This window comes from Heloderma suspectum, chromosome 3 (assembly GCF_057233095.1).
Source record: "Heloderma suspectum isolate Gila_16-S chromosome 3, 16-S_ref, whole genome shotgun sequence".
In the NCBI taxonomy this organism is placed as follows: Eukaryota; Metazoa; Chordata; class Lepidosauria; order Squamata; family Helodermatidae; genus Heloderma; species Heloderma suspectum.
This window is the reverse complement of record NC_139460.1, coordinates 197024349-197041852: the sequence shown is the minus strand read 5'-3', so window position 1 is coordinate 197041852 and position 17504 is coordinate 197024349. Positions and strand designations below refer to the sequence as shown.

The 17504-nt window shown below is 47.7% G+C and overlaps 1 protein-coding gene across 3 annotated transcripts in view; it reads left to right on the top strand.

Annotated features, from left to right (window-relative positions):
* LOC146350607 (rap1 GTPase-GDP dissociation stimulator 1-like) overlaps positions 1 to 17504 on the top strand; it is a 64444-nt gene that overhangs the window by 44246 nt on the left and 2694 nt on the right. For all 3 annotated transcript variants that reach the window (XM_084845280.1, XM_084845282.1, XM_084845281.1), the window contains 3 exons: positions 7355 to 7494; positions 14771 to 14897; positions 16866 to 16994. In XM_084845280.1, coding sequence (XP_084701406.1) covers positions 7355 to 7494; positions 14771 to 14897; positions 16866 to 16994 — 396 coding nt within the window. The remainder of the gene's footprint in view (positions 1 to 7354; positions 7495 to 14770; positions 14898 to 16865; positions 16995 to 17504) is intronic.

The following is a 17504-nucleotide window of genomic DNA, read 5'->3' as shown; positions in this document are numbered from 1 at the left end:
ACAGCCCTGCCGTACTCCTTTCCCAATCGTAAACCAGTCCGTTGTTCCGTGGTCTGTTCTTACCGTTGCTACTTGGTCGTTATACAGATTCCTCAGGAGGCAGACAAGATGACTTGGTATCCCCATACCACCAAGAACTTGCCACAATTAGTTATGATCCACACAGTCAAAGGCTTTAGAATAGTCAATAAAACAGAAATAATGTTTTTCTGAAACTCTCTGGCTTTCTCCATTATCCAGCGGATATTGGCAATTTGGTCTCTAGTTCCTCTGCCTTTTCTAAACCCAGCTTGTACATCTGGCAATTCTCGTTCCATGAATCGCTGGAGTCTACCTTGCAAGATCTTGAGCATTACCTTACCAGCATGTGAAATAAGTGCCACTGTTAGATAGTTGGAACATTCTTTAGTGTTTCCCTTTTTTTTGGGAAGGGGGTATAAGTTGATTTTTTTCCAATCTGTTGGCCATTCTTGTGTTTTCCAAATTTGCTGGTATATGGCATGCATCACCTTGACAGCTTCATCTTGCAAGATTTTAAATAGTTCAGCTGCGATACCATCATCTGCTGCCTTGTTATTAGCAATGCTTCTTAAGGCTCATTCAACCTCACTCTTCAGGATGTCTGTCTCTAGCTCGCTGACCACACCGTCAAATCTATCCCCAATATTATTATCCTTCCTATACAGATCTTCCATATATTCTTGTCAGCTTTTCTTGATCTCTTCTGCTTCTGTTAGGTCCTTGCCATCTTTATTTTTGATCATACCCATTTTTGCCTGGAATTTACCTCCAATGTTTCTAATTTTCTGGAAGAGGCCTCTTGTCCTTCCTATTCTATTATCTTCTTCCACTTCCGTGCATTGCTTGTTTAAAAATAATTCCTTATGTCTTCTGGCTAACCTCTGGAATTTTGCATTTAATTGGGCATATCTCCCCCTATCACTGTTGCCTTTTGCTTTCCTTCTTTCTTGGGCTACTTCCAGTGTCTTAGCAGACAGCCATCTTGCCTTCTTGGTTTTCTTTTTCATTGGGACGTTTTTTGTTGCCACCTCCTGAACAATGTTGCGAACTTCTGTCCGTAGTTCTTCCGGGACCCTATCTATTAAATCTAGTCCCTTAAATCTATTCTTCACCTCCACTGCATATTCATTAGGAATATTAGTGAGCTCATATCTAGCTGATCTGTGGGTCTTCCCTATTCTCTTTAGTCTGATTCTAAATTGTGTAATAAGGAGTTCATGATCTGAACTACAGTCGGCTCCAGGTCTTGTTTTTACCAACTGTATAGATGTCCGCCACCGTTGGCTACAAAGGATGTAGTCAATCTGATTTCGGTGTCGACCGTCTGGTGAAGTCCATGTATAAAGTCATCTTTTAGGTTATTGGAAGAGAGTGTTTGTTATGCACGGTGAATTGTCTTGGCAAAATTCTATCAGCCTATGTCCCGCTTCATTTTGTTCTCACAGACCATGCTTGCCTGTAATTCCAGGTGTCGTTTGACAACCCACCTTAGCATTCCAGTCTCCTGTAATGAAAATAACATCTCTTTTTGGCGTATTATCCAGTAGGTGCTGCAGATCCTCATAGAACTGATCTACTTCTGCTTCTTCAGCATCTGTGGTTGGGGTGTATATTTGGATCACTGCGATGTTAAATGGCTTACCCTGAATTCCAATTGAGATCATTCTATTGTTTTTTGGATTGTATCCAAGCACTACTTTATCTACTTTATTACTAATTATGAAGGCTACTCCATTTCTTCTGTGGTTCTGTTGTCCACAGTAGTAGATCTGGTGGTCATCTGATGTGAAGTGGCCCATTCCAGTCCATTTCAGTTCACTGACACCCAAAATGTCTATATTTAATCTTGACATCTTCTCAATAACCACTTTCAATTTGCCCTGGCTCATACAGTCAGGGCCAGAAATATTGGAACAAGGATAACTGTTTTGGCAGTTGGCCTCTGTATGCCACCATATTGAAGTTGAAAGGAAACACACCCAAATGGGAGCGAAGTCAGGACTTTCAGCTGTAATGCAAGGGGTTTGACAAAAGTGGGGCACTAACCATTCAGGAAGGACAGCCAGTGGCATACACACACACACACCCATTGTTGGTGGCTCATAAGTAATGGAACAAACCAACATCATTTCAAACTTAAGGATCGCCTTTAATACCTGGATGAAAATCCTTTGCAGTCAATGACTGCCTGAAGTCTGGAACCCATGGACATGACCAAATACAGAGTTTCCTCCCTTGAGATGCTTTGCCAGGCCTTTACTGCAGCTGCCTTCAGCTGCTGCTTGTCTGTGGGTCTTTCTGCCTTCAGTCTTGCCTTCAGTAAGTGAAAAGCATACTCTTATTGGGTGGAGATCAGGTGACTGACTTGGCCATTGAAGAACATCCTACTTCTTTGCCTTGAGAAACTCTTGGGTAGCTTTTGCTGTATGCTTTGGGTCATTATCCATCTGCAATATGAAGCGGCGTCCTATCAGTTTGGCAGCATTCGGCCGAATCTGAGCAGAAAGTATAGCCCTATACACTTCAGAATTCATCCTGCTGCTTTGATCAGCAGTCAGGTCATCAATAAACACCAGTGACCCAGTTCCATTGGCAGCCATACATGCCCATGCCATAACACTGCCTCCACCATATTTGACAGATGATGTGGTATGCTTTGGATCATGAGCTGTTCCTTTCCTTCTCCATACTTTTCTCTTCCCATCATTCTGGTACAAGTTAATCTTGGTTTCATCAGTCCAAAGAATCTTATTCCAGAACTGGGCAGGCTTTTTAGGTGTTTGCTGGCAAAGGCTAATCTGGCCTTTCTGTTCTTTAGTGTTACCAGCGGTTTGCACCTTGTTGTGAAGCCTCTGTATTTACATTCATAAAGCCTTCTCTTGACTGTAGATGTTGACAATGACATGCTGATCTCCACAACAGTGTTCTTGACCTGGCTAGATGTTGTTAAAAGGTTCCTCTTCACCATGAGCAGAATTCTGCGGTCATCCTCTTTAGTTGTCTTCCATGGTCTTATTATTTATTTATTTATTTATTTATTTATTGCATTTATATCCCGCCTTTTTTCCTCTTGCAAGGAACCCAAGGCAGCTTACATTATCCTCCTCCTCTCCATTTTATCCTCATAGCAACAACCCTGTGAGGTAGGTTGGGCTGAGAGTGTGTGACTGGTCCAAAGTCACCCAGTGAGCTTCCATGGCCGAGTGGGGACTAGAACCCAGATCTCCCAGCTCCCAGTCCAACACTCTTGCCACTACACCACACTGGCTCTCTTCCAGGCCTTTTGCTGTTGCTGAGCTTGCCAGTTAATTCCTTCTTTTTCAGGATGTTCCAGACTGTTGTATTGGCCACTCCCACTGTTTTTGCTATCTCTCTGATGGGTTTGTTTTGTTTCCTCAGCCTAATGATGGCCTCCTTCACTTGCATGGACACCTCTTTGGCCCTCAGGTTGGGAGTTCCAGTGAACAGCTACCAAATGCAAATATCACACTCAGAACCACCTCCAGGCCTTTTATCTGCTTGATTGGTCATGGGGTACCCAGGAAACAGGCCACACCTGGCCATGCAGCTGCTTGCCAGGTATTCGTTCCATTACTTATGAGCCACCAACGATGGGGGGGGGGGTGTATGCCACACTGGCTGTCCTTCCTGAATGGTTAGTGCCCCACCTTTGTCACATCCCTTGAATTACAGCTGAAAGTCCTGACTTTGCTCCCATCTGGGTGTGTTTCCTTTCAACTTCAATGTGGTGGTGTACAGAGGCCAACTGCCAAAACAGTTATCCTTGTTCCAATATTTCTGGACCTGACTGTAAAGTGAGAAGAAAATTCAAGTTTCTCTTAAGATTTATCCTTCCGTGGCAGTGAGCTCAAAGCCTTCCACCTTAATTGCCATCTGTTCTATTTACCCATGAGCCAACATTGACCTTAATTAACTCAGCACAATACACTCCTGTGAACATGTGTCTTCTAACAAGTCCCTGCTAAATTAGTTGATTGCATTATCTAGTGTAAATTCATTACTGTGACAATCGCCGGGTGTGTTGATGCCTGCAGTATTTAGAAACGTAGGTTCCTTTTCTTAATTATAGAAATCTGAACCCTCAGTGTTAATAGCTGAGCTAACAGCAGCACCAACGTAAGAAAGAAGATGTTTACCCACAGGAGTTCTTTCATGTTTGTATACCACTACAAGTTAGTCATCCTTCACATGTGCATAGTCATTAAATCTCTTCCGAGAAACCTCACCGTATGAACCCAGTTTTCATACACCCACCATAAAACGGCTATTTTGATTCTAGCCAGGCCTTCCTAAAACTGGTGCCAATTCACACATGCAAGTTTCTCACTTGATGACTGCACCATTTGAGTGACAACTTCTATGTGTGAATGGGCTGTCTGATATAAACAGATAGAACTTGCACAGTGCCTCATACACTGTATACTTTTTGACAGAAACGGTTCCCACATTCAGCCTCGAGCCATCAAGAACTGGTTGACACATGCACATTTATCATTTGATGGCTGCAATGTCAAGGAATTTACTTACACACGGAAATGGGTCATCATAGTAGTTTCACATCCCTTTACATCACGTTAAACACAATGCTTTTCAAGGAAGGCAATTTAAACATTCAGTTGCAAGTCATGAGATCATGAGCTATCAAGTGATGCGTGTGAATGTGCAAATTGGCCTTCCCCCTGCCCCCACCTATATAAATAACCCAGTGAGGTGTAACGTTTAGATCATTGTGAACTGCTTTTGAGATTCCTGACAAAACATACTCTGGGGGGGTGTCTCCACCAGTGATTTTCTTTGAGCTGGCTGCGTGTTGAGGTTGTTAGGGATACATGATGTTGTGGCCATCCAGTAGCCACCCTGGAGCTTATCAGGGAAAAACCAGATTTCCTGAGACTGCTTAAAGTCCAATTCTTTTTCTCAAGTCGGGTTCTCCCCAGTATAGTTGGGTTCTCCCCAGTATAGTTGCTGTGTGCCCCAACCCCCGCATTGACCTCGGGTATGCTAGCCCTGCCCAGGGGTGTGCCTTTCACCGTGACCCCCATCAAGGGGTGATTCCTGTGTGGTTCCCATCCCTGCACAAACCAGTTAGTGTCTCCTCAGAAGTAACTCCCATTGTGCTCAGTGAGGCATGTCCCCTGAATGCCCACATCAGAATTTACAGAGATGCCCCTCAATTGAAATGGCACAGTTTAAAGCATATTCCCTATGCTCTAAAGCGCAATCTCGAGACTCGATTCTCCATAGTTTAGTTTATTGCCTTAGGAAGAAACTACTTCACAGCTTCATTATAGAGATCCTGCGCAGTATTGGTCTGATTAGAAAGGGAGCTGATTTCCCATGCCTCTCCCACCTCCTTTCCCAGCACAAGCATATGTGTGTCTACTCAGAGGTAACTCCCATTGTGGTCAATGAGGCTTGCTCGTGAAATGTAGGTGCATCTGGACTTTCGGGGGAAAGGAGAAGTGGGGGGATAGGGGGGAAGCCCCTCTTATTGGTTGAGCAGCCCCTGCCAGTCAGATGGTGTTCACTCCAACCCCCACCCCCACCAGTAGGGATGGACGAAAGTCCCTTACCTGTCCTCGAAGCTTGCTTCGCGGTGGGGGGGAGGCGCTTCGCTTCTCCCGCCGAAGTTCATGCGAGGGGGGGGAGGCGCCCCGCCTCGCCCGGCCAAAATTCAGGCCAGGCGGGAGGCGCCCCATCCCTCGCCAGCGAACTTCAGACCGGGTAGAAGCGCCCCGTCTACCCGGCTGCGAAAAAAAAAACAAACCCACCCCCGTGATAGGCTACGTAACGATTAACGTAGCCTATCACGGCTAGATTTCCAAAGTCAGCCGTGATAGGCTACGTTAATCGTCACGTAGCCTATCACGGGTGACTTTGGGGAAAAAAAAAAAGCGCGTACGCAAATGGCAGCCCCCATAGGGAGCCGCCATTTGCGTTCCTTATTTGGTCCCTGTAGTCTACATAAAGATTTACGTAGACTACAGCGAAAATAAGGGCAACGCAAATAGCAATGGAGGAAAGCTGTACATTCAGGAAAGGAGGAAGAAGCAGATTCCAGAACAGGGATGGGGAACCTCTGGCCCATGAGCCAGGCACAGTCTGCAAGGTGTCCCCATCCACCCTGCCAGCTTCTCCCTTAGGCCCCACCCTCTTTCTCCAGGCCCTGCCTCTCTCATCCAGGCAGGGGAATGTGATGTATCATCTGAGATGATACGAAAACTCTGTGGTGTTTTAACTGTTAGGATTATTTAGTAATGATGCCTCCTGTTAGAAAGGCAATTAGCAGAGAAAAACAAAAAGGCAAAACAGAATGAGTGTTTACCAGGCCCACATACACACAGGGCTATCTTAGCACAATAAAAGGAGACCATACCCTTCTTTGCTGAAGAAAAGGTAAAATAGGTTTACTCACAAATGTTCTTGCATAAAAATGCTGGCACAGCGTACAGTTTCAAAAAGACTTTGTTTGGTCCATTTTGTATTCTATTACACCCACAGGAGTGAGAAAGGAAATACATGTGCTCCTAGCAATGGTGGGGGTCATAGAGAGAGAGAGAGAGAGAAAGAGGAGGAGGAAGAAGGAAGGAAGGAAGGAAGGGGAGGAGCAAAAGGAAGAAATCACAGGAAACCACATTGTAGGTTATAGAGTTCCTAGCTGTGGTCAACCCCCCACCCCACCCCACAACTAACTGCAATACAGCCTCCTTCCAGTGACTTGCAGACGAAGTTGTAATATTCCCACCATTAGCTGCAATAACTCATCCATGTATGCCAGGGCTAGGCAACCTGCCTGGGCCATGGGCACATTTGGCAATTTGAGGAACTGTCCTGGGCGCCACCACAAAGTGGTTGCCATGGGAGGCATGGCAAAAGACAAGTAACCTGCCCAATAACCTGACTACAGGGCAGAGGTGGGGTCTGAGGCCCAACACACTAAACAGCTCCTTCGAGACCACAGTTTTCAGCATCAGCAGAAACCTATTTCACAGCAATCTCAGTTGATTTTTTTTTTAAGTGGGAGGGGCAGGACACCGAAAAAGCTGTCTGGCAGTCAGTGCCCTGGTGCCCACGGGCACATTGTCTACTCCTTATGTGTGCAAAGCAGCTCTCAAATGATGCAGGCACCAAGAAAGTGGTAAAAACATGCATGTGTAAATAGGTCTTCTGTATGTATGTATAACTAGGAAAGTAACAAAGGATTTGCCCAAGCATCGCTGCACCTGCAGCCATCAATTAAAATAAAGGGGAGAGAACTGACAGCTGCTGCAGCACAGGCCACCTACAAAACGTTCCGATCTTTGTCTTTCAGCTGATGCAGCAGAGGAACTGGGCCAAGACCACATGCTGCTGAGCAGACTGGTGCACTGGTGCGATTCCAAAGACCATGCTGGAGTCTGTGGAGAAGCAAACCGGCTGTTGGCTTCGCTTATCCGCCACAGTCGTTCTCAAGTATGAAAGGCCTCAGCTTGGATTTGTTTTCAGGAATTCCTATTCATGTTTAGTACTCCACTTTGCAAACAGGGCCTTCTCTGGATTAACTGGATGGGGCATTTCTGAGAGTATATTCTCACAAGGTATTCTCATGCTGGCAGTAGCCCCACTGTCCGTTGCGCGAAACACCTGCTTCCGCCCACTGCCCCAGCGATGTTTTACTGGAAAACAACTCTGAGGAAGGGATGGAGGCCAGAACTAGGTTGCGACCCCCGCCGAAATGGACTGCTAGGAAGTCCTGCTGCCACAGCTGCTGCTCCTTTCATACATAACCTCTTGCTTCGGAGGTGGTAACTGAGCAGAGCGGGGGGGGGAACCAGCTTGTATTCCTCATGGTCAGATCTGGCCTGGGGTCCTTCTGTTGCTGATCACTGCCCAAAACTGCCTCCAAAAATCCACATGCAAAAGAGGTGACGTCTCATCCTGCCCCTTTTACTACCAGGTAGCCAAAGGCTGCATAAAAGCCATTGGGTAGTATCCAAAGTTAGTCCTACTTAGAGTAGACTCACTGAAATGAATGGGGCTTAGGTTAGTCATGACTAACAAGCCCCGTTAATTTCAGTGGGTCTGTTCTAAGTAGAACTAATATGGTAGTAACCCATTGTTCCCTGTCTGTGTGTTTTGGAGACACTTACCTGTATTTCTGCAATATGGCAGACATTGACTTGATATTTATGGGGATCCATCAGACATTTTTTCATCTGATCATCACAATCACAGACTCTCCGTGGCATGGAACTTTTGTTGGGTCTCCATAGACTACTGGGTTCCTAAGAAATGAATGGGTAGCAAGAGACCATCTTTAAGTAAAAAGCATCCGATTCATATTTTATTATCTGTGTTTATTTTATTATTTATTTACACCATTTTGACCCTGCTCTTGAGCCAAAAAAGGCTCCCAGAGTGGCTTACAAAGTAGGGCTGTGCACTGTCTTGGTACTAAGCCCGAATAATGAGGCGAAGTGGGCTGATTCGGACATGCCTTGTCATGATAGATAGATAGATAGATTGATTTATTTACTTATATATTTCTATATCGCCCAATAGCTGAAGCTCTCTGGGTGGTTCACAAAAATTAAACCCAAAAAGCGCAGGATAAAACAGTATAAAATATAAAAGCATTAAAACCACAATATGACGATACAGCCAGAATAAAACCTAGCAGCAATGCAGAGATTTAAAATACAGATTTAAAACACCAAAGCTAAAAGACTAAAATGCCTGGGAGAATAAAAAGGTCTTCACCTGGTGCCGGAAGGAATACAACATAGGTGCCAGGCGAACCTCTTTAGAGAGCTCATTCCACAGCCGGGGTGCCTTAGCAGAAAAGGCCCTCTTCCTGGTAGCCACTCGCCTCACTTCCTTTGGAAGGGGCTCACGGAGAAGGACCGCTGAGGATGATCTTAGGGTCCAGACAGGCACAAATGGGAGGAGGCAATCCATCAGATAACCTGGCCCCAAGCCATTAAGGGCTTTGAATGTTAATACCCGTGTTTTGAATTGGGCTTGGAAATGGACTGGCAGCCAGTGCAGCTGGAAAAGTACTGGTGTAATGTGATCTCATTGGCCAGTCCCCATTAACAATCTTGCTGCCCTATTTTGGACTAGCTGAAGTTTCCAGACCGTTTTCAAAGGCAGCCCCACGTATAATGCATTGCAGTAATCCAGACTTGAAGTTATCAGAGCATGGATAACTGTAGCTAGGTTATCTCTGTCCAGATAAGGGCGAAGTTGGTATACCAGCCTAAGCTGATAAAAAGTGTTCCGTGCCACTGAGTTCATCTGTGCCTCAAGTGACAATTCTGGGTCCAAGAGCAACCCCAAACTATGAACCTGATCCTTTAGGGGAAGTGCAACCCCCTCCAGAACAGGTTGAATATCACCTAGCCGGGCAGACGAACCACCCACTAACAGTACCTCCATCTTGTCTGGATTGAGTTTCAGTTTATTGGCCCTCATCCAGTCCATTACCGTGCCCAGGCACTGATTCAGAACAGCCACTGCCTCACCTGGGTTTGATGAGAAAGAGAGGTAGAGCTGGGTGTCATTGATGGCACCTCAGCCCACACCTCTGGATAACCTCCCCCAGTGGTTTCATGTAGATGTTAAACAGCGTGCGGGATAATATAGAGCCCCGTGGAACCCCATGGCATAATTGCCATGGCACAGAGCAATAATCCCCCAGCACCACCTTCTGGAGTCAGCCATCCAAGTAGGAGTGGAACCACTGCAGCTCAGTGCCTCCAACTCCCAACCCAGACAACCTATCCAGAAGGATACCATGATGGATGGTATCGAAAGCCACTGAGCGGCCCAGGAGAATCAACAGGGTTGCACTCCCCCTGTCTCTCTCCTGGCAGAGGTCATCCCACAGGTGACCAAGGCAGTTTCCGTTCCAAAACCAGGCCTAAAGCCCGATTGAAATGGATCTAGATAATCTGTTTCATTCAAGAGTGCCTGGAGTAGTCCTGCAACCATCCGCTCAAGCACCTTGTCCAGGAAGGGGATGTTGGCCACCAGTCTATAATTGTTAATGTCCTTTGGGTCCAGGTTAGGCTTTTTCAGGAGTGGCCTGATTATCGCCTCTTTTAAAGAGGCCAGCACCACTCCCTCTCTTAAGGAGGAATTTACAACCTCCTAGACCCAGCCAAACATCCCCTCCTTGTTTGATGTAATAAGCCATGAAGGGCAAGGGTCAAGCACACAAGTGGTCAACCGAACTTGGCCAAGCACCTTGCCTGCATCCTTAGGCCTCAATAACTGAAACTCATCCAATAAAACTGGACCAGACGGTGCTCTGAACACCTCTACCAATGGAACTGCATTAATCGTGGTGTCCAATTCATGACGAATCTGAGTGACTTTATCTTCAAAGTGCTGTGCAAACTCGTCACAGCGTGCAGTCACAGGTTCCCAAGTCTCTGTCCCTGGCCCAGAATGTAACAGGCTGCGAACCACTCGGAAAAGCTCCACTGGATGACACTGAGAAGATGCAATGCTGGTGGAAAAGAACTGTCTCTTTACTACCCTCACCGCCACAGAGTAGGCTCGATAATGAGCTCTTGGTCAGACTCAGCACGAGTTTTCCTCCACCTGCATTCTAGCCATCTCCTTTCTTGCTTCACTGCCCTCAGCTCAGGTTATACCAAGGAGCTGGCCGGGCTCTGCTCAGTGGGAGGGGAAGCTTGGGTGCAATCGTGTCAACTGCCCAAGTCATCTCTGCATTCCACAGAGCGACCTGGGCTTCGACAGGAGCACCAGCCATACCAGCAGGAAAATCCCCCAGAGCCCCTGGAATCCATCAGAATCCATTAGCCTCCAGGGATGGACCATTTTAATAGGTCCCTCACCCTTCCAGAGAGGAAAGGCTGCCAAGAGTCTAAACCTCAGCAGGAAGTGATCTGACCATGACAAAGGGACAGATGTTAATTTCAAATCACCATGCTCCTGCCCAGTCGAGAAAACCAGCTCAAGCGTGTGTCCTCCTTTTACATGTGGTGGGCCGATGACATATTGGGACAGCCCCATGGTTGTCACGGTGGCCATGAAGTCCTGAGCCGCCCTGGATACAGTGGCCTCGGCATGGAAGTTGAGATCCCCCAGGACTATCATCCGAGGGGTCCTCAACACGAAGTCTAAGACCACCTCCGTCAGCTCAGGCAGGGAGTCTGATGGGCAGCAGGGTGGGTGGTACACCAACAGAATCCCCAATCTGTCTCGGGTACCCAACACAAGGTACCAACACTCAAGATCTGCACTCAAATGTGCAGGAAGCCTAGAGAGGGGGATCAAATTCCTACAGGACATGGCAACCCCTGCTCCTCAACCCTCGAGTTGGTGTTGGTGCTGCACTGAGTACCCAGAAGGGCACAGCTGAGAGTAACTCCTCCCAGTTCCCCCACCCAGGTCTCAGTAATACATGCCAGGTCAGCCCCCTCATCCACTATCAAATCATGGATGAGGGAGATTTATTTTGGACTGATACAAAGTGGATCAGACCATCATCGAAGCACCCCAAAGTGAAGTGGTTCCTCCATGAAGCATCATCCGCCTTATATATTTGGAGCTCTTCTTATGCCTTCTGAGCAGCCTAGACAGGCTGTCTCCAAAATGTATCAACTTCTGAAAGATTGCACGGAGGAGGAGGGAGGGGGGAAGATAGGAGGATGCTGAGGTGCCAAATGTATAAATTTGGGAGAGATCTGTCCACAGGGAGAGGCGGGGGAAGGGGAGAGGAGAGGGAGGAGGAGGAGGAGGGAGTGAGCTTTGCTGTGAATTAGCATCCATTTGCTCATTGTAAGTGAGATGGTGTTACTGGAGAGGCGAGGACTGTCTGAACGTTATTTGGCTAGAGCAGTGGTCTTCAAAGTGGGGTGCATGCACCCTGGGGGGGGGCAAGATGATCCATTGGGGTGCACAAGCCACCTGATAATTGAGTAGCCTCCCACTGCCCTGACGAGCTGCCACTGTGTGCAATGATGGTGGTGGTGGCATCTGCAGCAGGATGGGATGGGAGACGAGAGGGAAGCTCCATGGCATTTCTCTCTCCTCTCCAGTCCTAGCCACTGGGAGCAACTGCCCCAGTCTCTGCCAGGCATGGCAGAGGAAGTCTTAATCCTTCCCACTCTCCATTGACAGAACGAAGCTGAGAAGAAAGCACGTGCTATGGGGACTGGGTAAAACGAGCATACATAAAATCACAAAGGGATCCTCGTGATTTCATATGATTTTTGCTAGGGATGTACGAAAGTCACTTACCTTTTCGACAGGGTGATTTGTGGGGGGGGGGAGGTGCTCCAAACCTCCCCCCGAAATCCTAACCCGGTCCACTCTGCTCCGTGGACATTCCACGGAGCCGCCAGCCGGGGCCGCCCGCAGCCAGACATCCAGCCTCTGGGCAGCCTGCAGCCAACCCCCCCCCCCACAGCAAACGCAAATGGCAGTGGCTACGGCGGCGCAGATGGCAGCAGGTAAGTGCTCCATTTCTCGCGCCTTTCGTGGGGTGGAGGGGGCAGGGGCTTCGTTCCACCACGGATTTCAGGGGGCCGAATGCACTGGCATTCGGCCTCACCGAGATCCATGGCAGAATTCTCTGACATCCCTAATTTTTGTACAGCAAATCCCGCAAACCACCATCGTATCACAGAGCACATCTGCCTCCACGGGCTGAATCAGGAAAATCACAGATTCGCCACTCGTGAGCACAGCCACGGTGCAAAAACATGGATCCTTGGCAGGGATCCTCTTGATTTCATAGGATTTTTGCAGAGCAAATCCCCCAAACCACCATCATATCACAGAGCACATCTGCCTCCATGGGCTGAACCAGAAAAATCACGGATCTGCCACTCGTGGGCACAGCCACAGTGCAAAAACAGGGGAAAATGGCTCCCCCTATTCCCCGGAACAAGATGGCTGCCAGTGTGCATCCAGCGGGCCTAGGAGCTAGTGGAGGCAGCGGCAGCAGCCCGCCTTCATTAGCAGGAGTCGGACTCCAACCGGGCACCCTCCTCTCCTTCCAAGGAAGGGAGAGAGCGCAGTGGAGGGTGACTCCTGCCCTCGTGCCTGTCAGCAGTTGGTGGGCTGTGATGGGCAGTGTTTTCCCTGGCAGCCCCGGCAGCAACTTTCCTGGTCACTTCCCTGGCGGCAGCACCCTGCCCCCCGGAACAAGGGCTCAGGTAAGGAGCTGGGGGCTGGGCAGCATGTTGCGGGGGGTGAAGCGGGATTAAGATTCTGAATCCCACTTTGGCTTCGTAGGCTGAGGCGGGTTGGACCCCCCCCCCCCCGAATCAGCCCAAGCTGAATTGGGTCCGCCTTGGAAGCCCCAAAGCAACTTCCAGGTTGGACTGGGGGTCCACGCACAGCCTTATTACAAAGCTTAATAGTAAGACAGCCCCTGCCCTCAGGCTTACAATCTAAAAGACACAGTACAAAAGGAAAAAATGATTGGGAGGGAGGAGGAAAACTGCAAAACTCAGGCATCAGTTCTTTGTTTCAAAGTTCTTATAGGTGTTCTCTCTGGCAGGGAAGGGTGAAAATGTTCCCTGCAGCTGTTCATTCTCTGGCCAATGTGCCGGGCGAGGTTGGTCTCCCACTTGCCATGGTGTTTGCCTGGGGAGGCTGAGGGAGGAGCCTCCCAGTGACCCATGGATGAGGCCAGAGTCTGCAGTCCCAGGAAACTGTCATTTGGAGCTTGCCTTCTCGGGCCACTCCAACTGACTGTGGATCTGGCTGGGCACTTGGTTTATGCCCGACTGACATCAATTTAGTTGAGCTTAATTGATTTCTGTATTTCAGTCAGTCCCTTTCAAAAAATGTGGAGTTGGTCATTCTGTTTTTCTAAGTGGTTTAACAATGCATTACAGCCAAGCAGTTCACTCAGTATTTCATTTTAAGGTGTTTTAAATGTTGTAATAGCCAGCCTCCTCAATAAAAGAGAGTAATTCCAAGAGTAACGAAGACAAACCTGATGTGTAATCCTCCTTCAGTACCAAGCCGCGTAGAATCAGGAAATGGCAAAGTACACTGAGAAGAGACACACAGGCCCTCAGGAAACCAGAAAACATGAGGAAAACAAATAGGGTTGCCACTGCTTTCTTTTACCAGCCCATGCTCTCATGTTCATATCAGCTTGTGCTGCAGATATTAGCAGCAAGTGCATAGCTCCAAAAGGGTCAGTTGCTGATTTCTACAGGTCAAGCTGCTGTTATAAGTTCAGGAGCAGCCAGTCTGGATTTCTTTTGGAGAAGCTGGCAATTTTAGGTGAGGCGCACAGGTGAGTCCCTGTGTTGTGATGGGGACAGGGACACTCTCTCCCCTTAAGCAAAGCTCTGTAGGAGTCCAGAGGAGTCCCACCCCATCCTAGGCATCAGCTGACACCATTCCCATGTCCAGTTTTCGCAGGCAATGGAACGGACTATACTTTGTACAAAGCAAGCACACCTTGGAAATCCAAGGAAGACATTTTTGGGACCAGCACGCTGGGTGAATCTTGCATGGCATTCAGACAAAAATATAAAACTACTTCAGAAGTGCCTTTCATCTCCAGCAGCAGAGCCATTTGGGGCAAATCAGAGCTTCTTTCATGTTCAGAGACAACATTCCCATCCATTCATGAGCTGCCAAAATGGGGCCTATTATGCCACTGTTACCCATAACTGCCTGTTTTGTTCAGTGAGGGGTTTGGGTTTTTTTTAAGAAATCTGATCCATCCCTCTTGTTGTTTTGTAAACAGGAAGTTGTCAAAGCCATTCAAGAGGCCCAGGCAGTGAAGCACCTGGTTTCCATGGCAACCAGCGAGCATGTCATAATGCAGAATGAAGCACTGATTGCCTTGGCCATCGCTTCTGCAGTCAATTTAGGTATTCAAGCACTTCCTAGACACTGCTCCTTAAGTGGGCATGAAATAGAACATGGACTGTTTCAAACGCCCAGTTCACTTACACAAGCCTTTATAGATAAAACTGTACTCTCTGTACTCTGTCCACTTCCCTTCATCATGTCTTGGAATGGGCTGGCACTGCCCAGCAGACTTGGGGCCAATGTGAGCAGGCAAGGCATAGGCTATTGGGTAGCAGAGCTGGCAAGACCAAAGCTAGGGTCTGGAGCAACTCCCGTGGGAGAGGTTACGTCTGGGACTGTTTACAAGTAAGGGAGACATGATAGAGGTGTACAAATTATGCATGGTGTGGAGAATGTGGATGAGGCATTTTCCTCCCTCTCTCATAATACTAGAACCTGGGGTCATCCCATGAAGCTGAATGGTGAGAGACTTAGGACAGAAAAGGAAGTACTTCTTCACACAATGCATAGTTAAACTACGGAATTCACTACCACAAGATGTAGCGATGGCCACCAATTTGGAAGGCTTTAAAAAGTGATTAGGGGCCCCCAACACAGTGCCCACAGAGACCTCCAACAGTGCCCATGAAGCTCTCCCCTCTCTGCACCTTCAGAAAAAATTGTTTTAAGAAAAAACTTGGAAAATGTTAGGCACTCTTTTTTCTCTCCCTTTCTGTCCCCTCTACCCCTTTGTCTTGCCATTTCCACCTTCTCCCAGCCTCTAGCCTTGCTCTTTCTTCCCCCACCCCCACCCCTCACTTTTCTAGCCAGGCCTCCAAAGCAGCCACGATGTGACTAGCCACATCCACCATGGGAGCCGTTTTGTGGTGGCACCCACAGCAGTTTCTTAAATTTGCAAATGTGCCCACAGGTCCAAAAAGTTTGGGGACCCCTGGATTAGATGAATTCATGGAGGATGAGGTTATCAATACCTACTAGTCATGAAGGCGATATGCTACCTCCAGTACCAGAGGCAGTATGCTTCTGGGGAACATGAGCAAGATGGTGCTATTGCCCTCATGTCCCACTTGTAGGCTTCCCACAGGCAGCTGGTTGGCCACTGTGTGAAGAGAATACTGGATTAGATAGACCCTTGGTCTGATACAGCATGGCTGTTCTTATGTCAAGCAAGACTAAGGAGAGAAGTTGCAAGGTGAGGTATTATGTCTGTTTACAGGACATGCTTTATTTCACAGACAAATTGTATTGACTGGAGGCGGAAGTGTATACTGGAACAGAGAAAGGCAGAAATAAATCACATTGGGAAAGGGATGGTCCCACTGGAGCTCAAGTGGAGATTTCCAAGAGAAAAGTGGTGACTCAGGAAATGAAGGCCCTCCTATAGGCATTAGTCATAATACCCTTAGGGTGCAATCCTATCTAGATAGGCGACCACCTATCCAAAGCAAGGCAGGAGAAGCAGAGGGGGGATCGTTCCCTCTGCGCCTCTCCTGCCCTGCTTTTTCTGCTAGACAGCCATTTTCAAATTTCTAGCCGCGGGGGGTCAGAGTGGGAGAGAAGGCCGCTGTACGACACACAGGATGTGTCATACAGGCAGATCCGCTCTCTCCGCCCCAGAACTCCCCCAGCCCCACTTTTCAGCTGCTCTGCGCTCCTATTCCGAGCACGGAGGATGGAGCTTCTCCGCGCTGTCTCAGAGGCAGCGCGGATGTGAGGAGAGGTCAGTTTTCCAGGAACCGACCTCACAGTGCAGACTCTGAGGTCGGTTCCCAGAAAACAGCATATCCTATGGCCGTCTAGCCGCTATCTTAGCGGCCATAGGATTGCTCCCTCCAACATTTTTTTGGTTTGCAAATTACCAAAATGACCATTCTATCTTAATTAATGCAGGAAGTGCCACACAGCTAGGGCGGGGGGAGGGGGTTTGGGGAGTGGGGAGAATAATCTCTACATGCATGTAGGTATCTACATCTCTAGAAATGTCTTTGAGGGGGGAAATATATTAAAACATTTCCTCTCCTTTGCAGAAATCATCAAAGAGGCATTTAAAGAGGCCAAGTTAGTTCAGAACATACATAAACTTCTCCAAGATGAAAGCACAGGTCCAGAGGTGAAATATAATTCAATAGGCCTGTTGTGCAGTCTCCTGAATTCAGGTAATTTTAGTCCAGTGGATACATGAATCAGACTTTATCACTGCGTGATATCAAAGCATTTTATATTAGGAAATGTGCAGCCGTAATGCAGCAGGGATGAGAGAGAGGTAGCAAGCATCCCAGTTGTTTTTCAATATCCTCCAACCCACACAAAGTAGATTACGATCATATTATGAACTCTCCCAACCTGGTGCCTTCTAGTTGAGTTGGACTACAACCCCCATCATCGCCAATGGTCAGTTGTAGTCACGTTTTTGGGGAACATGAGCCAATGGCCAGTTGTGCCCTCCAGATGTGTTGGACTACCACAATGAGGAAGCCTAATATAATGCATTATGACAAATTTCGCTTTTAACAGTACTAAAAGATGGTTACATGATCCATACTTTTGTGTACTTGCTCTAGAAACTTTTCCCCATCTTACCCATCTAACATGTGGCATACATATTTTTCTTCCATGAATGGCCTGCTGTTGTCATAGCTTATGCCAGTGTCACCACCACCACAGCA